Source organism: Platalea leucorodia, assembly GCF_965183815.1.
Source record: "Platalea leucorodia genome assembly, chromosome: 29".
In the NCBI taxonomy this organism is placed as follows: Eukaryota; Metazoa; Chordata; class Aves; order Pelecaniformes; family Threskiornithidae; genus Platalea; species Platalea leucorodia.
The window spans coordinates 692669-715153 of record NC_138851.1 but is presented as its reverse complement, the minus strand read 5'-3'; the positions used below and the strand labels follow the sequence as shown (position 1 = coordinate 715153).

The window sequence follows — 22485 nt, the reverse complement described above, 5'->3', positions numbered from 1 at the left end:
CCTCTCCTCCAGCTGCGCGCCGGCAGCCAGCGCTGTTGTTTATGGGCATGTTTAATGCATGCGGGTGCGGCGCTGGGGAAATTACAGCAGAGCCGGGCGAGGCGAGGGGGAAGGGAAGGGAAATGATGGTGCAGCTGCGGCGAGCAGGGGGGGAGCAGACCCTGCAAGGGGGGGAGCACCCCGGCATGGGTGGCTCACCCCAAACTGAGCACCCAAGGAGGCCGGGGCAGCGGGATCTTGGCCCTGGGGGAGAGCAGGAACCTGCTGCCCAGAGGTGAGGAGGGATGGAGGGGATGTGGAAGGGGATGGAGGGGATGTGGAGGGGATGGCGGAGATGGAAGGGGTGAAGGAGAGGATGGAGGAGCTATGGAAGGGGTGAGGAGATGGAGGAGAGGATGGAGGAGCAGTGGAGGGGATGGAAGGGGTGGAGGAGAGGATGGAGGAGCTATGGAAGGGGTGAGGAGATGGAGGAGAGGATGGAGGAGCAGTGGAGGGGATGGAAGGGGTGGAGGAGAGGATGGAGGAGCTATGGAAGGGGTGAGGAGATGGAGGAGAGGATGGAGGAGCAGTGGAGGGGATGGAAGGGGTGAGGGAGAGGATGGAGGAGCTATGGAAGGGGTGGAGGAGATGGAGGGGAGGATGGAGGAGCAGTGGAGGGGATGGAAGGGGTGGAGGAGAGGATGGAGGAGCTATGGAAGGGGTGGAGGAGATGGAAGGGAGCATGGAGGAGCGGTGGAGGGGATGGAGGAGCTATGGAAGGGGTGGAGGAGACGGAGGGGAGCATGGAGGAGCGGTGGAGGGGATGGAAGAGATGGAGGAGGGGATGGAGGAGCTGTGGAGGGGATGGAAGGGGTGGAGGAGATGGAGGGGAGGATGGAGGAGCGGTGGAGGGGATGGAAGAGATGGAGGAGGGGATGGAGGAGCTGTGGAGGGGATGGAAGGGGTGGAGGAGATGGAGGGGAGGATGGAAGAGCTGTGGAGGGGATGGAAAGGGTGGAGGAGATGGAGGAGCAGTGGAGGGGATGGAAGGGGTGGAGGAGATGGAGGGGAGGATGGAGGAGCGGTGGAGGGGATGGAGGAGATGGAAGGGGTGAAGGGGAGGAGGGGATGGAGGAGAGGATGGAGGAGCTGTGGAGGGGATGGAGGAGATGGAAGGGGTGGAGGAGCTGTGGAGGAGCTGGGGTGGGAGGGGACAAAGGGATGGAGGAGACCCAGAGGAGGAGGCAGAGGGACGGGTGCTGCCCGGGGCTCGGCCGTTCAGGCAGACCTCCTGTGGGCACGGTCAGGCGTCATAAAGCTTAAAATGGTCCTGTAAAATCAAATTGCAGAGCTCTGCTTCCCGGCTCAGCCTGGACCCTGCGAGATGCTTTGCAAACTGGGGGGGACCCCTGCAAGCAGAGACACCCCCCCCCCCCCCCAACCTGGGCGGAGAGCTGCGTGGGGATGGGGACAAGGATGGGGACAAGGATGGGGACAGGGACAGGGTGCGTTACCCCCGCAGAGGTCCCATCAGCCCTTCCGAGTCCCCATCGCAGCCCTGGGACCTTTGCAGGCTTTGGGCGGGGGAAAGGGGGGGACTGGTCCAGCCCTGGAACCCCATCCCTGCCCCGAGGACGGCGTCACGGTGCCAGCGCCTGGGTCGAGAGCACAAAATCCAGGCTGGAGGCACCTCGTCACGTTTATTCTCCTCGAGAGAGGAGTGGGGAGAAGAGGATAATCCTCGCTAATCCCATCAGCTGCTTGTGTGCGGGAGGAGCGGGTTCGGAGGGCTGCAGCGGTGCTGGATCTCAGCACCCCCTCCCCATGGTGGCCGTGTTCTGGGACGCTGGGAAGCTCGGCTCGCCCCGACGATGCTGGTGGGCTCGTTGGGGGGCCAGCAGGAGGTCCTGGGGGAGGAGAAGACCCTTGTGTGCCCCTTCTGCAGAGCATCAGCCAGGCACTCGGGGAAGCACCTCGGCCCCGGCGCCGTCTGGGTGCTGCTGGGTTTGGGTGCTGGGCTCCCACCCTGCGCCGGCAGCATCCGTTGAAGCACATCCCTGCTTTTCCAGCTTCATTCCCGCATTCCGGCTGGGCTGTGACCACGGGAAGGCGATTAACCCCACGCTGCGAGCCCCGACCGAAGCATCCCTGCCCCGGCCCCTGCGAGCAGGACGTGGCTCGGCCAAAACCCCGCCGGCCGCTTTTCACACCGTGGCTTGAGGCTCGCTCATGCAGGGAGTTTAATTTGCTGTCGGAAGCACGTGCGGGCCAGCGGCCAAGAGCAGGCACGGCTCCGGCGCCCGGCTTGGCAGGGCCAGGATGGCTGTTGAGCAAAGCCGGGTGAGGAGGAGGAGGATGGAGGACTTTGCAAGGGGTGTGCGCGGTGCAGCCCCGCGGCTGCCGGCTCCGGGCCGCGCTGGCAGACCCCCTGCAGCGGTTATTGAGCAATTCGTGCCTGGGCGAGGCTCGGCAGAGCCTGTAGCCAAGCGACCCGGGGGCCGCGATATTAACCCGGGCTGGGCCGGCAGCACGGCTGCTGCTCGCCTGCGAGGAGCGTTCGGGTCGCACCCCGGGGCTTCCAGCAAAGCGCGGGGGGGGTTCGCCCCCGGCTGTCGGTGACCGTGGCAGGGGGCACGCGGAGGGGTGCCGGCTGCTGCGGCGCAAAGCGAGCGGGGAACAGCAAGGGGCTGGCAGCGGGAGGGCGTGCCTGCCTCCTCACCCCCCTCCCATCCCATCCCATCCCATCCCATCCCTTCCCATCCCATCCCATCCCATCCCATCCCTTCCCATCCCATCCCATCCCATCCCTTCCCATCCCATCCCATCCCATCCCATCCCATCCCATCCCATCCCTTCCCATCCCATCCCATCCCATCCCATCCCATCCCATCGCCTCCTATCACCTCCCCTCCCGTCCCATCCCATCCCATCCCATCCCATCGCCTCCTATCACCTCCCCTCCCGTCCCATCCCATCCCATCCCATCCCATCCCATCCCATCCCATCCCATCGCCTCCTATCACCTCCCATCCCGTCCCATCCCATCCCATCCCATCCCATCCCATCCCATCCCATCGCCTCCTATCCCCTCCCATCCCATCCCATTCCCTCCTATAATCCCATCCCCATCCCATCCCCTCCTATCCAATCCCATCCCCATCCCATCCCATCCCCATCCTCATCCCGATCCTCATCCCCATCCCCTCCTATCCCATCCCCTCCCCTCCTATCCAGTCGAATCCAATCCAATCCCATCCCCATCCCATCCCCATCCTCATCCCCTCCCATCTCCTCCTATCCAGTCCCATCCCCATCCAATCCCCATCCTTATCCCAATCCTCATCCCCTCCTATCCAATTCCATCCCATCCCCAACCCCATCCTCATCCTCATCCCAATCCTCATCCCCATCCCCTCCTATCCCCTCCCCTCCCCTCCCCTCCCCTCCCCTCCCCTCCCATCCCATCCCATCCCATCCCATCCCAAAGTGTCCCAGGTGCCACTTGTCACCCGTGCAGTGAGCCCTGGGCACGGAGCTGTGCCAGGGGCACAGGACCAGGCACCACAGAGGGTCCCTGGACCTCGGCAGCTCCGCGCAGGAGGGTCCCGTGCCGCGGTTACTCCCTCCCGGTGCCGGAGATGCCGCGTCCCTCGCCGCAGGGGCAGCCCCGGGGCCGGCACGGAGCCGCAGGGGTGCCCGTCGGCAGCCAAGCCCCCCTCGAGCCCTGCCCCGCGGCATCTCTCCAAGCCTCTCCCCACTTCTCCCCTCCACCGGTGCCGGCGATCGCCCCCCGCCCTCAAACCCGGCCTGGATTTATCGCCCCAAACGCCACCGCAGCACCAGCGGGCGCGGTAACGAAGGTGGAGGGGGGCTGAGATAAGGCTCGCCGGGACAAGGACGATGCCACCGCCTGCCACGCAGGGACCTTGGTCACCTTCCCCGCACCCTCAGCCTCGGGTGTCCTTAGAGGGGGACCCGGCGGGGGGACAGGGACGGGACCGGAGCCCCGGCCCCGCCGAGGCGATGCAGCGAGTGCTGCAGTGCAGCTGCCGTTCCAGGCACGTTCGGTCGGTGCCTACGGCTGGGGAAAAAACCCACCCCAACGCGCTTTTCCTTTCTGCTGCTATTTATTAGGCTACAAAAGCAGCGGGGGGGTGGGAAAAAAAATAACCCAGGGCACTTAATAACCTTACACATGTAGAAACTCTTCTGGAAAACAGCCTGCCTGCCTGCCCGAAATCACTCATCCTGCAGGCTGGGTTTTTCCAGCTTATTGTCATTCTCGTGAAGGCTCAGCCCTAATAGGAGCCGAATTGGTTATTCAGCGCCGATCCCGGCTGGGGACGGAGCCGGACGGGGCGGGGGCGGCTGCGGCTCCTTTGCCTGCTGTTAAAAAAGGGGTTCCAAAATATTTGGGATGTGCCCAAGGTGCCCAGGTCCTGAGAAATCCCCCCCCCCCAAAGAGGCTACGACGGCCCCCGTGCTGGGTCCCCAGCGGCGTGGGCTCGGTGGGACGCCCGCCCCAGCCCGGGGAACCGTCCGCTGGCTCGCCAAACCCCAGCCCTCCCGTTAATAACTCGCTTCGTCATTAAGCGTCAGCAAATCCACCCCCGAGCCGGGGCTACGGCACTAATCCTGCTTACTGCAGAGCCGTGTTGTCGCGCTCGCAGCCGCTGCGCCCGTCACGGCCCGCCGGGGACTTTCCCCCGGACGCAGAAGCAGCGGGAGCTCAATAATTGAGGCTTATTTATGGAAGGGAAGCTGGTAGCAGCGGGAGCGTATAGCTGTCGCTGCTAAAATAGGCCGCGGAAAAGAAAAAGCTGGGCTTCCATCCCTCGTCGCCCTGCTGCCGCTCCCTGGCCCACGCAGGGGGGTTACTAGCCACCGGCGGCAGGCTGTTGCCCTGAAGCGATGGGTTGGGGTCTCCCGCGGGGCCAAGCTGCTGTTGGGGGGGGGACCTGTCCCTGAGCTTGCTCGCGGCGTCCCCCCGCTATAGAGAGCTATAAGGTATCTAGAAATCTTAGCTGGAATGTATACATCTTAGCTAGAATGTAGGGAAAGCTTACTATATATATAATGTGTATATATATACTATATATACACATTAGCTAGAATATATACATATTAGCTAGAACATATGGAAATCGGCTATTATATATATACACATTAGCTAGAATATAGCCATATTAGCTAGAACATATAGAAATCTTAGCTATGATAGACACATATTAGCTATATCATATGGAAATCAGCTATAATATATACATCAGCTAGAATATCTAGAAATCTTAGCTATAATATATGCATCTTAGCTAGAATATATGGAAATCTTAGCTATAATCTATACATATTAGCTAGAATATATGGAAATCTTGGCTATAATATATACATCTTAGCTAGAATATATGGAAATCTTAGCTAGAATATATACATATTAGCTAGAATATACAGAAATCTTAGCTATAATACACATCTTAGCTGTAATATATGGAAATAGCTACAATATATACACATTAGCTAGAATATATGGAAATCTTAGCTAGAATATATACATCTTAGCTAGAATATATGGAAAGCTTAGCTAGAATATATACACATTAGCTAGAATATCTAGAAATCTATAATATATACATATTAGCTGTAATATATGGAAATCTCAGCGGCAATATATACACATTAGCTAGAGTATATGGAAAGCTTAGCTAGAATATATACACATTAGCTAGAATATATGGAAAGCTTAGCTATAACATATATATTAGCTAGAACATATGGAAATCAGCTAGAATATCTACATCTTAGCTAGAATATCTACATCTTAGAATATATACATCTTAGAATATATGGAAAGCTTAGCGATAATATATATATTAGCCAGAATATCTAGAAATCTATACTATATACATATTAGCCGTAATATATGGAAATCTCAGCGGCAATATATACACATTAGCTAGAATATATGGAAAGCTTAGCTAGAATATATACGTCTTAGCTAGAATATATACATCTTAGCTAGAATATCTACATCTTAGCTAGAATATCTACATCTTAGCTAGAATATATACGTCTTAGCTAGAATATATACATCTTAGCTAGAATATATACGTCTTAGCTAGAATATATACATCTTAGCTAGAATATCTACATCTTAGCTAGAATATATACATCTTAGCTAGAATATCTACGTCTTAGCTAGAATATATACATCTTAGCTAGAATATATACGTCTTAGCTAGAATATATACATCTTAGCTAGAATATCTACATCTTAGCTAGAATATCTACATCTTAGCTAGAATATATACATCTTAGCTAGAATATCTACGTCTTAGCTAGAATATCTACATCTTAGCTAGAATATATACATCTTAGCTAGAATATATACGTCTTAGCTAGAATATATACATCTTAGCTAGAATATCTACATCTTAGCTAGAATATATACATCTTAGCTAGAATATCTACATCTTAGCTAGAATATATACATCTTAGCTAGAATATATACGTCTTAGCTAGAATATATGGAAGTCAGCTAGAATATATACATCTTAGCTAGAATATCTACATCTTAGCTAGAATATATGGAAAGCTTAGCTAGAATATATGGAAATCAGCTAGAATATCTACATCTTGGCTAGAATATCTACATCTTACTAGAATATATGGAAAGCTTAGCTCGACTATATCCACGTTAGCTGGGATACGTGGAAATCAGCTAGAATACATACATCTTAGCTATAGCGACCTGCAATAGCGAGAGAGGGTCTCTACCGGGCCCGAGACGCCCGCTTTCATATTTAACGTGAGATTAAAGATAAATCCGGGGGGGGGGGGTTTGATTTTTATTTTATTTTATTCCGGTGTCTCGCAAGACGAGCGATGAATCACACTTCGCTTCTGCAGAAGAGGGGTTATTTATGAGTTTCCTTGCCCCGCGAGGGCCCGGCGCGGCGGGCAGGAATACAGATGAGATCCCTCTTCCGCAGGCCGAGCCGGCGGCGGGGGAAGGTATAAATTTCACCTCCTATATCCCACCTCTACGCCTCCTTTTTTTTTATTTTTATTATTTTTATCTTATTGGGATTATTCCGGCCATATTTATTCTCCACGGAACTTAATCTCGGGGGCTCCTTACGGAGGCTCGGGCTCCCGGCTCCGATTTGGCAGACGCAAGCGCCGGTTCGGCAGCGGGGACGCCGCCAGGACCAAAGCATGGGTGTCAAAACCTAAATCAGCAAAAGCAATTTCCCTTCATCTTTAATTAATTAGCTCACGCTAACGAAAGCATCGCGTTTCCATGGCGACCCAGGAGTCCCAGCCCGGTACCGCAGCAAGAGCTGGAAATGAAACCAATAAATAATAGATGCTCGCCGTTAATGAACTAATTTAAAATGGAGATTTTCTTTCTTTTTTTTTTTTAACTTTGCAACTTTTTCTGCTCACAGCGAAGCCGTTGGCACTCGCCTGGAAGCAGAATTAACTCGGTGACCAGTAATCGATTCCTTTTATTAACAAATTTAGGCGCTTTAATATTTATCAGTTTATTGTTAAGAAACCTGGGAGGAAAATGCCCCCCCCCGCCCCCAAAACTCCACTTCCAAGCCCACGCAAACTTTCCAGAATTAAATTTATTAGGGGTATAAATTTATAATGGCTTAACTCGCTACACAGATGGAATATATATTGCTAATGTAATTTTCCAAACCGGTGATGAGCGTGTCTGAGGGATTTATATTTTTTCATGGCAAAGTAATACAGGCGAATACATTGCACCGCGGCGAAATATATTAAATATGTAGAGGGAACATCGGGAAACAAATAGGGCGGTGGGCGGCCTGTGCGCCCTGACAGCCCGGGGCCGGGGCTGGGGTGCTGGGTGCGAGGTGGGGACGGAGCCGGCCAGGCTTTCGGGACAGAGCCAGATGGGATTTCGGGACAGAACTGGCTGGGATTTTGGGACAGAACTGGCTGGGATTTCGGGACAGAACTGGCTGGGATTTTGGGACAGAACTGGCTGGGATTTCAGGACAGAACTGGCTGGGATTTTGGGACAGAACTGGCTGGGATTTCGGGACAGAACTGGCTGGTATTTCGGGACAGAACTGGCTGGGATTTTGGGATAGAACTGAACGGGATTTCGGGACAGAGCCGGCTGGGATTTCGGGACAGAGCCGGCCGGGATTTTGGGACAAAGCCGGCCGGGGTTTCGGGACAGAGCCAGCTGGGATTTCGGGACAGAGCCGGCTGGGATTTCGGGACAGAGCCAGATGGGATTTTGGGACAGATCCGGCCGGGATTTTGGGACAGAACTGGCTGGGATTTCAGGACAGAACTGGCTGGGATTTCGGGACAGAACTGGCTGGGATTTTGGGACAGAACTGGCTGGGATTTCGGGATAGAACTGAACGGGATTTCGGGACAGAGCCAGCCGGGATTTTGGGACAGAGCCGGCCGGGGTTTTGGGACAAAGCCGGCCGGGGTTTCGGGACAGAGCCAGCTGGGATTTCGGGACAGAGCCGGCTGGGATTTCGGGACAGAGCCAGATGGGATTTTGGGACAGATCCGGCCGGGATTTTGGGACAGAACTGGCTGGGATTTCAGGACAGAACTGGCTGGGATTTCGGGACAGAACTGGCTGGGATTTTGGGACAGAACTGGCTGGGATTTCGGGATAGAACTGAACGGGATTTCGGGACAGAGCCAGCCGGGATTTTGGGACAGAGCCGGCCGGGGTTTTGGGACAGAGCTAGCAGGGATTTCGGGACAGAACCGGACAGGGTTTTGGGACAGAACCGGCCGGGATTTCGGGACAGAGCCGGACGGGATTTTGGGACAGAACCAGACGGGATTTCGGGACAGAACCAGCCAGGATTTTGGGACAGAGCCGGCCGGGGTTTTGGGACAGAGCTAGCAGGGATTTCAGGACAGAACCGGACGGGGTTTCGGGACAGAACCGGCCGGGATTTCGGGACAGAGCCGGCCGGGATTTCGCCTGGCTCCGAGGACACCGCCGGCGGAGCCCGGGATGCGCGGCGAGGTGCTCCTCCTCCCGAAGGCAGCGTCTCCTCCTCAGCCATCGCCTTCCTCCAGCAGCCCAGGAGGCCCCGTTACGCCCAAGAGCTTATTTAAACCAGGCTAATTTAAGGCTTTGGCGTGTCTAAATGATCCGGGCTGCTTTTGCCTCCTTCCCTGTCAGAGGTGGCGGAGGGGTGGGAGCCTGCGGAGCACGTACGAGCGGCTCCGGAAGAAAAATGAAGGGGAAAAAAAAAAATATATAAAAAGACAAATGGGGTCTAATTGGCGTAATGGGGTCTAATTTGTTTTCAAAAGCCGCCTCTCCCCTGACCCAGGGAATTGGCATCGCGTGAAAAATACCTGCGGCATGCGAATGAGCCGGCTTCTCGGCAGCTTTATGGCTCCCACCTGACACAAGCCCCTCGTTAAATCAAACCAGAGATAGTGCAGGAATTAAACTGTCAGGCTAAGGCATGCCGGTATCTGCTGGTCCCGCTCCGGGTGGGATCGATGTGCCGGGGCAGGGTGTCATCCCTCACCCTCCCAGGGCTGGGACGGGGCAGGGGGGCAAAGCCTCCCTTCGCCATCGGTAACTCCCCCAGCAGCCGCTGAGGTTATCGCTGGCTGCGATATTCACCCCGGACCATTAATTATTATCTAATCCGCAGCGTAGTTTGATGGCTGGAATCGGTCGCCCAGCTTCTGCGTGGGGCCAGGGCCCTTCAGATGAACCAAGGGATGGAAGAGGCTTAAAAAGCAATAACTGCCAGCTCACGGGGAAAATAAAAATGCCTCTGGAGCCTGGAGCACAGGGAGGGGATGCCGGGCCGGCACCGGTTCCACCGTGCTCGCACCGAGTCCCGTCCCAGGGATGATGAACCCGCTTCGTTAAGCACAGCACCAGTCCGGTGGGAAAACGAAGGACCTGAAATCACTGCTCCCTTCCGACGGGCCCAGGCTTCGGCATCGCTCCCCGCCGGTGCCAGTCGCCCGACGGCACCCCCGGGCGTGAGGCTGGGTGCTAGGGCATGGCCAGCTGCTCCCCAAAACGGCTGTAAGGAGCCAACGCCAGCGCCTCTCCTCTCGCTGTCTCCATCCACCCCCAACCGGTCCCAGCTGAGCACCACGGCTCCTCGCCCAGCTGGGGCAGGATGAGCCTATATTAGGAGCTCTGCCAGCCACAGCTGCCCATGGCAGGGCTCAGATCCTGCCTGCACCTCAAGCTGCCTCCTCCTCCTCTTCCTCCTTCCAGAAGATGCAACCAGGCGACAGCAGCTCTCGCCCCTTCAAGCAAAGGAAAAGCCTCGGTAGGTTACTGGGGACAAGGGGAGCAGCAGAGCGGCGACGCTGGGATGGCCTGCACTTACTGCTCTTTCTTTTCTCTTCCACAGCCACCAGGATGCACGAAGTGACGGAGATCCGGATAAAATATCCCAACAAGATCCCGGTAAGGGCCGTGGCCAGCTGAAAGGCAAGCTGTGCGGGTCTTTGCTAAAGGCTTTACGGCTCGACTCTGGAGACCGTGGCTCTGCTCCTCTGGGTACCCCTGCGAGCGTGGTCCCAAAGCCTCCCAGTCCCCGTCTCCCCCTCCGGCATCTTCTCCCCGCTGCAGGTGGTTGTGGAGCGCTACCAGAAGGAGAGGACCTTGCCTCCCTTGACCAGAACCAAGTTTCTGGTGTCCCAGGACCTGCCCCTGTCCCAGTTCGCTGTCACCCTGCGGTAAGTGGTTAATGAGGCAGAGGGGCCAAGGCTTGCCTGGGGCAAGCGGGGGCTCCGCGGCCCCGGCCCAGTGCAAAAGCCCAGTCCAGATGCAGCCGGTCCCGTGAAGCAGCTTGGCTTGGAAGCCACTTTGGCTGTTCCACTGGACGAGTGTTTAGTGGGCAAGTGGCTAGTCTTAGCCTAATGCAATTAGCCTTTGCAATTAGCATTTGCTTGCCGATGCACGGGGTGCCTTGGGGCACCTCGCTGGGATGAAAGGTGCCCATTAGCCCTTTTCCCGGGGACCTGCAGCAGGGGTGAGTGGCTAATTGGGGCGAGGGGATTAGCAGCCCTGCAGGCGAGCAGCACTGTTGCAGCTGCCTCAAATCCTTTGGAACCCCTCCCAAGGAGCAGCACCTCCTGGTTAGCACGGTTCGGGACAGAGGGAGGCGAGAGCTTGTGGCTGAGGTTAAACCCTCTTACAGAGGGTTTGGGGAGCCGCTGACCGTGCCCTAGCACCCACCCTTGTGCCTGTGGGTGCTGGTGGGTGGCTGGCACCAGAGGGAGGTGATGCTGAAGCCCGGTCCCTTCGGGAAGGGACCACAAGCACCGTGTCCCCGTGGATGGGTCCTCCCCGACGGCCGTGTGCTGGGCAATACTCACCCGCACGCCGTCTTCACCGTCCTCTCGGCAGGACGCGGCTCTGCCTGGCCTCCTCCCAGACCTTCTACCTGCTGGTGAACAACAAAGGGCTGCCGAACATGGCCGTCACCATGCAGGAGCTGTACCGTGACAACAAGGATGAGGATGGCTTTCTCTACCTGACCTACGCCTCCCAGGAGATGTTCGGCAGCTCTTCCTCCAGCGAGCCAGCGGCTGCTTGACCACAAAACCGCTTGCCACCACCGTGTCCTCGGGGCTGCTCGTCTCAGGACTCCGATGCCGGTGAGGTCCGGGATGTACCCCTCCAAACTCGGCTTAAAATCTGTGGGGAGCCCCAGATTGCGGCTGGACCAAACCTCACCTTCTCTCTGGCTGCTCTTTGACCGGCTCAGCTTTGTAATGGTCTTAAACTCGGCTCAACACCTCCTTAATCTTGTGACTTTAGTCACAAATTATCCTCCAAACACAGCAGAAGATGGTGCCCGTTTACTCTGATCCACGGGGAGGTTGTTCTTCTGACAGGTCTAAAGGGCTTTACAGCCTGTCATCCCTGCCCGGGAGCCTTAGGCTCCTCCTAAACGCCAGCCCTAATAGGATCGGGTACGGGGAGTTTCATGGTTTGTGCGGGTTTTTGTTAAGCTGCGTGTCTGCTCTAGCTGCTGCTAGAGCATCCCTGCTCTTGAAATGTGGAATAAAGGAAATTTGGCTGGGGCCCCTGGTCATCTAAACGCAGCTCGTCCCTTGGATGTGAAGCCAGGCTTAACCTTGGGGCTTTGTCCCTGGCTTTGCTGGGCTGGGGGCCCGGGGGAGCGAGAGCCCGGGGAGGGGAGAGGACCCTGCTTTCCCATTGCGAAAGCAGCCTGGGGAGAGACCCTCCTGCGGAAAAGCAGCTCCCCAGCTCGCTCCGCTGGGCAGACTGGGGGGGTTCACCCCCCCCCCACCTCCAACCAGCACCCCAAGGACGGGGCCCGCGGCTAAAAGCCGCAGCAAAGATTAACTGAGCTCAAAGCGTAGCGTTGTGCTGTGAGTCAGACATAAATGCTTCCTGCCACCGATACTGCAAAATGCCTCTTAAATATTTAAGGCTTCCCTTGCCGTAAAATGTATTGTCACACTGGGTATTTCATGCACGTTTCGTGTTAAAATGTTAATAAATAAGCTCTAAAATTAGCTGCTGCACCAGCAGAGCTGGGTCCCTGATGCACTGGGGGGAGCTGAGACGAGCCCCCCTCCCGCGCAGGGATGGCGATGGGGAGCTGGGATCCGCGCCGTGCCCCCGGGCTGGACGCAGCCCCCGAACTGGGGGGCAGCGGGGGGCGCCTGGGGCCGAGCTGGGGCTCCGGGGGTATTTTTGTGGGGGGCGACAGCTCTGGGCCAGTCGCTCGCTGGAGATAAGGGGTGAGCCCTAGTGATGGAGGAGCCCGGCTTGGCATCTCGGGGCGCGGCTGATGCGCGGCTCCCGGTGACGGACGCGGCTCCCGGTGACGGACGCGGCTCCCGGTGACGGACGCGGCTCCCGGGCTGCTGGCAGGGCAAAACAGGCAGAGCTGCCCCTGCCCGGGCCAGGCAGGAGCACGGGGAGCAGCTAGAGCAGCCCCGCTGCCTGTGATGAAACCGGCACGGAGCTGCAACCCTTAAAGCAAAGAGCAGAGCATAGAGGATCCACAGACCTGATTTTCCTGAGGAAAAGAGCTCAAAAAATATATATATTTATGGCATTGCTGAGCTGTGGGCCCTGTTAGCTCGGTGCCGCAGGGGCTGTCTCTGCCCCGTCACCGGAGCTCCGTCACCCCCAGCCTTTTCCCCGGCTCTTATCCCAACCTCTGCAACCGCCGGAGCTTCCCGGGCAGATGGTGGGAGGCAGCACAGACACCTTCCTGCTCGGCTTTTTCTTTTATTTTTTTTCCCCCAAACATATATTTAAGTTGTCAGCCTGCAGCTGATCTGCTTATACCTAAACCCGTCTCTCTCCCCGTTGCACCGGGAAGGGGCTGGCGTGCCTCGCAGTGTTTGCACACAGGCGCAGCCGCTACGCTCGTGTTGCCTCTAGCCGTCCTGTCATTAAAACCGCGAGGCGAGGGGCAAGGACTCCATTTTACCTGTTTATATTCTTTATTAGGGTCCCTGCAGGCCATGGGGGTGGCTCTGAGCAGCCTGGATGTTCAATTGCCTTCCATGCTGAATTGCCTCTTTATACCTGCGTGTGTGCATATGTTATTTTATCGTGAGCATCCCTTGGCCACCTGAAACCCGCCTGGAAGCCCCCAGGCTACAAGCCAAAGGGAGAAGCCACGTGCGTTGTAGGGAGGGGGACGGGGGGAGACCTCCCTCAATCCATCCTCTCCTGTCCCGAGCTCCCGTCAGAGCAGGATGGATGGGGCTGGCATTTGTTAGATGAAAGCGTATTTTTCACTAGCACCAGAGAATTGCTTCCCAGAAAGCTTCTGCGTTCCAAAGGAGGGGTTGAAAGCACGGAGAGCCCGATTAGGCTTGCAGCCACGCTCCCCCGAAAGCTTTCACCGCTCGGAGCATCGCCTCCACGCCAGACATGTGGAGAAGGATGGGGTGGTTTGCCCTGCCAGTAAAAAAAAGAAGTCTCAATTAGAGGTTGAATTAATGCTGAAGGCTCCCAGAGCTGTGAGACGTGGCACCTGACGGGTTCAGAGCAGGTTCAACTCTTTAATTAACTCGCCGTGAGGAATAACTTCTGAAACAAAGGGGTCTGGAGCAGAGGGGGGGTTAAAGAAGGGGGGGTGCAGCCCAGGAAAGCCCCGATCTCCGCTGGGAACGAGCTTTTCTCACGTATCCGATCCACTTTCCTGCCCTTTTTCCATTTCCCCTCATCCCAGGGAGGGAGGGGAAGCCCAAAAAGCTGTTTCCTTGCAGATGTCAGGGCTTACTCCATGAGGATGGATCCTACGAGGATGAATCCGATGAGGAAGGCTGCACTCGAGCGCGAAGCCGAAGGGTTTCCCGTCACCCGGCCCAGTCAGAGGACCCACGCGGGCATCGGCAAAGCCCCGCGGCACGCTGGAAGGGCCCTGCTGCCTTCCGGGCTCGCTGCTGAACCCATGCCGGAGTCTTACAGCCTCCAGTAAAGCTGGGCAAAAGGAAAAATGCACGAGACCCTTGGGGGGCCGAAGCGAGCTTAGGGAACAGGAGATGGCTTTTCCCCACCCCGAACCCCCCGCGGAGGCAGCTGAGGGAAGGTGCCCTCAGAGCTTCTCCCTGGGCAATTTTTTCCAGGAAAAAGGTACTTTTAGGGACAGCGGGAGACAGCGTCGGAGCTGCCCCGTGGGCTGGGGGGGCGTGGGGATGCTGGCAGGAGCCGTCGCTGCTGCATCCTGCAGCCAGGCAGGGCGCATCCGTGCGGATTCCCGCAGAACTTGGGCCCATCTCCCTCGGGATCCCGCTTTTGGAAAGAGAGGACCACAGAACCACGCACCCCGCCCGGGCTCGGCAGACCAGGAGCATCTCTGCCCCAGCCAGATGCAGGGATGCTGAAGGACGCTCTTCACATCTTTCATTTCTTCTGGTAAATCAGTTAAATAAAAAAAAAAAAATGCCAACCAGCATTTTACGGGATGCCGACGGACTTTTTGCTGGTTCATTTATTTTGCTAAATGCCATTTGTAATCGCAAGCTGCCCGCGCTAGTACAAATATAATTACATATTTATTGCCAATATAATTCTGAGTTAATTATACGGCAACTCATTTTCTCAGCGGGGGTTTGCAATATTTGGGTGCAAAGCAGACAGCTGTAACTCCGAGCACTTTTCTCCCCCGTTTCTTTAACGCACCGGGCGATGTCGCAGCAAAGGCGACCAGCCGACCCGCAGCGGGCGCAGAAGAAGCCTTCCTCCCAGGTGTTGGACAGGCTTCACCTCCTCGCTCCTCGTTCAGATTCCCTTCACAGCCGTTTTGTGTGTTCATTAGCGGGTAAATCTCTATTGTTGGACTCTTTATCAGTTGGAAGAATTGCCGTGCCTTTGTTTTGTAAATTGTTCTTTCATCTCTGAAGATGCTGTTTGTGTGGGAAACACTGCTCGACACACTAGCTCCTGATTATACTCAGTTCCTTTTGTCTAGCCCTTGAATAGATGTTTTCCGTGAGAGCCATAATATGAAGCCATCTCCAGATTGAGGTGATTAAGCCCTCGCTTCCTCTGCCTGCTTTTTGTCCCCATCTGAAATTTTGTGGCTTGTCACATGAAGTGTCCGGCTTTTATTTTAGTCCCGTTTTTGCTCCTCCTGCAGCTGGAAGCTTCACGACTGCCACTTGGCTCCTATGTGATGAAGAAGGTACCTAAACGGTTTCAACTGTTTGCTTCCTGGCTTCAGGTCCTTCGTGAGATGCTCTTCTGCTCTCCATCGCCCTCCAAACCTCCCCTTATCGTTGCAATGGTTTTTCCGCACCTTGTTGCTGTAGCTGGAGCTTGGGCGGTCCTGCTTGAGGCATCAAAATAGCCCAAAATGGAAAACAAGGAGCTGGCTTGCTCAAGGTGCTTCCTGAGCTCGCGAGTCCAGAAGCTCTTGGAAGTCAACGGAGCCCGAGCCCAGTCACCGCAGGCAGCTGGACCTTGCCCGCAGCCTCCCCAGGCAGGAGACAGCCCATGTTCCGCCTTCACTGAGCCCAGTAGGATGCTACGAGCATCACCCGATGGCCAACGATGCAGAGAAGAGCGTGCCGGTCAGGCCCCCGCGCCGCCCGATGCATCGCCCGATGGCCAACGACGCAGAGAAGAGCGTGCCGGTCAGGCCCCCGCGCCGCCCGATGCATCGCCCGATGGCCAACGACGCAGAGAAAAGCGTGCCGGTCAGGCCCCCGCGCCGCCCGATGCATCGCCCGATGGCCAACGACGCAGAGAAGAGCGTGCCGGTCAGGCCCCCGCGCCGCCCGATGCATCGCCCGATGGCCAACGACGCGGAGAAGAGCGTGCCGGTCAGGCCCCCGCGCCGCCCGATGCATCGCCCGATGGCCAACGACGCGGAGAAGAGCGTGCCGGTCAGGCCCCCGCGCCGCCCGATGCATCGCCCGATGGCCAACGACACAGAGAAAACCTTGCAGCGTGACACAGCTAATAAAGGCATATTTTTAATCTGTTCGGGGCAGGCACTCAGCTGCTGCCCTTCAAAGGCTCCGAGTATTTACATGACCGGCAGCCAGACCAGCAGAGCACCTTCGCCTTGCTCTATGAGTCCAGCCTTGACGTTACCGCCTCTTCGGAGCCATTTGTTCACCTTTATTTATCCTGGGATCCCCCAAGGCGGTTTAATTTCAGAGCTAAATCCAGGTTGAGCCAGCAGCAGTGATATTTCCTGCCTGCATTCCTCCTCTTCTCATTACTTTATATTAAAAGTGATTTCATTTGCAATCACATCTCACACTATTTATAACCCACAAGAGGGACTATGTTATAGCGGAGCAGGTAGTCGGAGGCTCTGCCGGAGCCTGCGCCAGCACCGGGCCGGTCTGGGGGCACCGTGCCGCAGAGCATCCCCCCAGGAGAGTCCAGCCGGGTGAGCACCATCGCTGGGAAGGGATTTACCCTTCCACCGTGAGGGTCTGGGAGCAAGCGCAGGCGCCTGCGTGCACCCAGGCAGCCCCAGGTCCCCCCACCCACACGGGCTCGCCCACCCAGCAAGCCGGCAGCATCGAAAAAGCAGGATTTTGGGTTGGCTGGTGCTGGTTCCCTGGTCGAATGAGTAAGGAACAGCTTGGGAATGACTCACCTTCCCGATCAGGCAATTAGCACCAGATCTGCAGCTAATGAGCTGTCCTGTCTCTCACCGGGCAGAGGTGAGATACATATTTAAAGAGATCATGGAAATAAAACACTAACCCCCCCCGCCACATCGCAGGATATTTTTAAAACGCAGCTTAATTTAACGGTTGGACTCGATGCTCTCAGAGGTCCTTTAAACCTTAATGATTCCGTAATTCCAGCCGGATGGACAGCGCCGGGATGACCGGAGCTGGGTGCCCAGGGCCAGCAGGACCCACGCACGTTCCCAGCAGGACCCACGCACATTCCCAACACCCAGGGAGGAGCAGGGCTAACAGCAGCCAGGCGAGAGACCCAGCTGAAGCCACCGGCCCCTCCGAAAGCGCCTCGGTGCCCGTGCCGAGCCCCACCAACCGGCAGAAAGATGGGGTCCAAGAGCTGGCAGCGCAATCCGTTCACATGCTGAACTTTTCTAATCGACGCTCGTTATGAATAGAAACCTTCTAGGAATCCAGCGTCGTCTCCGGCTGGTTTATTAATGATTAATGGCAGGCTGCCTTGCAAAAGAAAGGCGTTAGATGTGATCTGGGGGGGGGGGGGAGGCACCCTCTCAACTCACTGCGTTATTTTGCTGCTGAAAGTGAGAAATGAGAGGGGTGTGAGGGAAAAAAGCCACGGCACAGGAGGGCACAGCAGAGGGGGACCGGCTCCAAATTGCTCCGTTAACGCTGCTGCTAATTGCGTTCCTGCTGATCGGCACAACAGCAGCCAAAAAAAAAAAAAGTTAAACAAATTGCTATTTCAATCTGCAATCCCAGGCAGCGAACCGCAGCCGATTCAGGAGGATTCAGAGTGCCAAAGCCGAAGCCGTCGCAACAGCGTCAAACCTGGGCTGGGGGCACGGAGCAAACCCAGCAGAAGAGTGGAAACGAGGAGTGGGATGCGGGTTGGAAGCAAGGACCATCGAGAACGATGACTGCGGAGAGGGGTAGATGAGGACAGCATGGGAAGGAGGCAGGGAGAAGGAATGAGAAGAGGTTGTGCTTGCGTTGAGCTGCCCCGAGCTCCGGCTCTGCCCGTCTCCGCCTGCTCCGTGCCGCTCCGGCTGTCCTGCTGCCTGGCCGAGCAATACGAGGAGGCCAAAGCTGGGGGCGGAGGGGAAGGACGCTTCTCTGGCTGCCAACCTCCGTTGGGTTTAGCCCTCACTTTGCCCGAACCTCTCGGCCCTGCAGACCCCATCGGTCTCGCCCTCCGTGTCCTTCACATCCACCTGGTCCCGTCGGTGGGGACCGCGGGGGCTCCCTTCACCGCACGCCAAACCCCGGGGTCCTGAAGAAAAGGTTGAAGCAAGCACCGCTCAAGATGTCTGGAGAAGCCGGATCGGATCGTTGATGGTGAGGACTGTAAATCACCTGGAAGCCTCTACATCAAGCCCCGTAACACCAGAATGAGTGACACAGCCCCTGCTCCAGACGTAGCCGTCCAAAAGGAGACCACAGGGAGTGAGGTCCTCTCGAGGACGCTCACATAAACCCGGTGGATGGCCCAGAAGCGCCGGTTTCTCTCCACCGATGCACAAGGGGTTGGGACAGCCAGCTCCAAGGCAGCACAGAGAGACAAACCCCGGCTGGAAGGGTGTCTGCTCCTCGGGGGGGTCTCCGGCGTTCCCTGGATAACGCTCATCTGGAGAGCAGCCCCCCGCTCCCGCGCCCCGAACAACCAACGTGCAAAGCCGCGGCCCTGAGCAGGACCTGCTCGCTGGCAGACGCTTGGCTTGAAAGCGCCCTCCTTCACCGCAAGCTCCTGGCAAACAGGAGCGAAAGCTTCCGCGAGGATAAAGGGAGCAAGAGCAGACAGACGCGGTCCCAGGAAAGACCTCGCGGCACCAAGGATGCTCCAGAAAAGATGAAGCTGGAGAGGAAGAGGAGGGAACTAGTTCATCCCAGCGATCACGACACTAGCACGGCCTGACCCCCCCCTTTTCTGCACTGCACGTTCAGTTTTTAGGCTCGTGCGTCGCAGAAGATGCAAACCCCAGCTGGCCCTGAAGCTGCCGAGTAATTCCCAGGTTTCCCTGTCCATCCCCAGAAATCATCAGAGCTGCTTTGTTCAAATTAAGATTTTCCCCGAGGGCCGCAACCTGGCTCCTGTTTTGCAAATTTACAACTGCTGGAGAAGGATTAAAAAAAAAAAAAAAAAAAAAGTGTTTTTTACCGGCAAGCGTTCCCAGTGGGAAGCCTTGATGTCTGGGTAATTTTGTTATCTGTGCACGAGGGGCCCCTTCCTTCTGCTCTGGCTCTTTCAGCACTTTGCATAATAAATAAGCAGAAAAAAGCAAAGGATTTTTACCCCCTTCGTTCAGTTGAAAACTGCGGAGGCTCGGCTGCCTCCACTGAACAGCACGAAGCAAGGAGGGAAGGGGATTCCCTACCAAATAACCACGGGAGACGCTGGGTAGGGAGGAGCGGACCCTTACTCCCGACACAGCCTGGGGATGACACCGCCTGCCCCCTTCTCCTCCGAAAGCCACGGGGCTCCCCGCCGCTCGAACGTCGGTGTCTACGAGCAGCCCACCGAGGGCAACCCCATCTCGTTGAAGATGTCCCTCTTCGTTGCAGGGGAGCTGGAGGAGATGGACTTTACAGGTCCTTCCAACCGAAACCATTCCACGATTCTAGGATAAAAAGCCCCCTTGCACGACAGCTCTCCCTCCCAAGAGGAGACGCGAGGAAGCAGAAGCCTCGTAAGCAACGTTCCTCCTGCCCAAGCCCAGCAAAGGGGTAAATCCGCCTCCCACCTCAACCGAGGCGGCCGCTGGATTCACGGAGAAGGCAGATCGTGATTTTATTTTACCCCATCTCTGCGTTCGTGGCTGTCAGTACAATCAGATCATGAACCAGACCGATGGCCCAAGCTGAAAACACGCCCCTGGCATCGCTGGGAAGCCATTAAATTCACGCAACAGCAGGGGACAAGGGGACAGGCAAAGACACCTGCCCAAATTCAAAGCCACGCTGCTTTTGCCCACCCAGGGCCTCATCCCGACGGAGCGAGCACGCTCATTCTGCATTAGCAGCACATTCCCTGGAAGTAATAAAAGCCCCTCAGGTCATTAATATGGAAATGTATTCCCGATCCACGGCAGCGAGATGTTTGTGCAGATTGGGAGCAGCTTGCTGAGATTTGCTTCTGAATGCGTGGACATTAAAGCCTCCCATTACAATGTTGATGATTTCTTCCCTTTTGATGAATAGCCTGCCATAAATAGACTCTGATTAATTGCGGCTGCACTTGGAGGGCTGGAAATGCATCATTTGCTGCTATGGATTGGGATAATGGTCATCATCTGCCTTTGAGTGCCATTCAGCAGGAGAGGGCCTCGGCTCTGCCTGCGAAGCCAGGTGGCTGGTTTCAAGTTTTTGCGCCAGACAGAGTCTCGTTCGCACACGCAGCTCCGGCGAAAGGGCTCGGGTGCCTCGCTGCGAGCTCATCGCCAGCTCTTTCTTCTTGATCAGCTCCAACGAGGGGCAGAAGAGCCGGGAGGAATCGGAGGTGGGCCCAGCCTCCTCAGGGGACCGGTGGGTTGAGAGATCTGAGTTGCAGGGAGGAATGAGCCGTGCACAAAATCACCCCACGCGCGGTTTGCCGGAGCCACGCACGCCTCCTCGCGCGCTCGACCATGCACAAGTACCTGGGCCAACTAATGCTGGACCACGGCACCCCGCCAGGACGAAGCCCTGGTCCCTGGAGCCTCCGGCTGTGGACCTTTGGATACCCTTGAGCATCGCATCCGTGCCCAAGCACCGCAACCGAAATCCCCCCGTCCACTTTCCTAGAGGGCTCTCCTGAGTCGCACAGAGTATATAAATAATATATACCAAAACAGATCTAAATATATGTCTAAATATATTAAAAATATATAAATAGAATAAATAAAAAATACGTAAAAATAATGGCCAAACGGTTGGGGATGCTGAGAAGCTGCTGAGCCCTCCCTGAGCGCAGGCAGGGCAGGCAGGGCAGGCAGGGCAGGCGACGCTGCGCAGGGTCCGCAGCAGCAGCAGCAGCAGCAGCGTGGATGCTCGGGGAGTTGCCATGGAAACCTCGGAGCCTTGGGATGCGGCCGAGCATCAGCCAGGGCTCCAGCCGGCGTGGGACGGTGCAGGCAGGTGCAGGCAGCTCCCTGCCAGGTTCTGCTGGGTGGCAATGGGGCTCGGAGGGCTGCTCAAGAGGGAGCCTGGCACCTTTGCTCCTGGGCAGCTTGGGGAAAGCCATTCCCCTCCTCGCCCGCCCTCGCCCCCCAGGTTTCTTCACTCCTTGCTCGTTAAGGGGGCTGAAACTCTCCGCAGTAATTTTGCGGGATTTGCGTATTAATGACAGCTCCGCATCCCTGGGAAGCTGGGCCAGGACACCACAAAACCGCTGATGGTACCGGACCAGATCGGGAGCCCCCGGAGGGCACCCACGGGGCAGAAACCCCCAGCGGGGCACGGGGAGGGGTGGGGACACAGGCGCGCGGAAAGGAGTAACAGGATTTTCAAGCTCTGCTGGCTCAGCGGAGGCAAACGAGGTCTCAGTGACTAAAGCACGTAAGAAAATTATGGCAAGACGGCTCCGCTATCGGGACAGAAGGGAAGGAGCTGAGAGAGCAGCGGGAGGGCAGGGCTGAACATCCACAGAGGCGTGGGGCTGGGACCGGGGACCGCAAACACGATCCAGAGATCCCGAGCAGCCGAGCATCTCGGATACGCCCCGTGTCTCCCTTGTCCTGCCCAGCCCAACACCACTGATGCAACTCTGAGCTGTCGAAAGCATCGCTTGCAGTTCATTTTGGGGAGGAAAATGGGGGAGAAAGGGATTTCCAACCAGAGTGGATGCAAACGACCCCGGATGATGCCTGCATCCGAGAGCCACGAAGCACATCTAGGCAGAAAGCCCTGCTCCAACAGCCCTATTCATCATCCAGGCGCTATTAATCCAAGGAAGGAAAAACCCAGCCCAGCACGCTGGGTTTTCTGGAGCAAAAGCAGCCGAGGGAAAGTTCCCGCTGCTCGTCTCTAGGGGACGAGAAGCAGAGGGTTTAAACGGCTCCTCATTTATTTCCCCGAGGGTCAGCAGGGTGCAAACCTCCGGGTGGGTTCAGGGGCTTCAAAGCCAGCGGATGCCGCCACATCTCCCTGCTCCGGCCCCGCGCCAGCGCAATGGCCCAGCCAGTCTCATCAACAGCCACCGGCTCAGCTAGGACGGATAGCTGAGAAGGAAACGCGGCTGCTGAGGCATGGAAGACCCTCCGTGCCTTTTGGCCTGCTGTTTCTATGGTTCTTTACTCTTATGATTTAAAAAAAAAAATAAAATATTCACCCCTTACTTCTGGTCTGAGTTTGTCTAACACCAGACTG

The 22485-nt window shown here is 56.5% G+C and overlaps 1 protein-coding gene across 1 annotated transcript; it reads left to right on the top strand.

Moving 5' to 3' along the window:
- Positions 1 to 197: 197 nt before the first annotated feature.
- On the top strand, positions 198 to 11627 carry LOC309601193 (microtubule-associated protein 1 light chain 3 gamma-like). Its single transcript, XM_082334101.1, has 5 exons — positions 198 to 274; positions 10250 to 10304; positions 10389 to 10444; positions 10610 to 10716; positions 11390 to 11627. Exons 2-5 carry the CDS (start codon positions 10253 to 10255, stop codon positions 11577 to 11579), a joined length of 405 nt encoding a protein of 134 aa, XP_082190227.1. The 5' UTR covers positions 198 to 274; positions 10250 to 10252; the 3' UTR covers positions 11580 to 11627.
- Positions 11628 to 22485: the final 10858 nt, after the last annotated feature.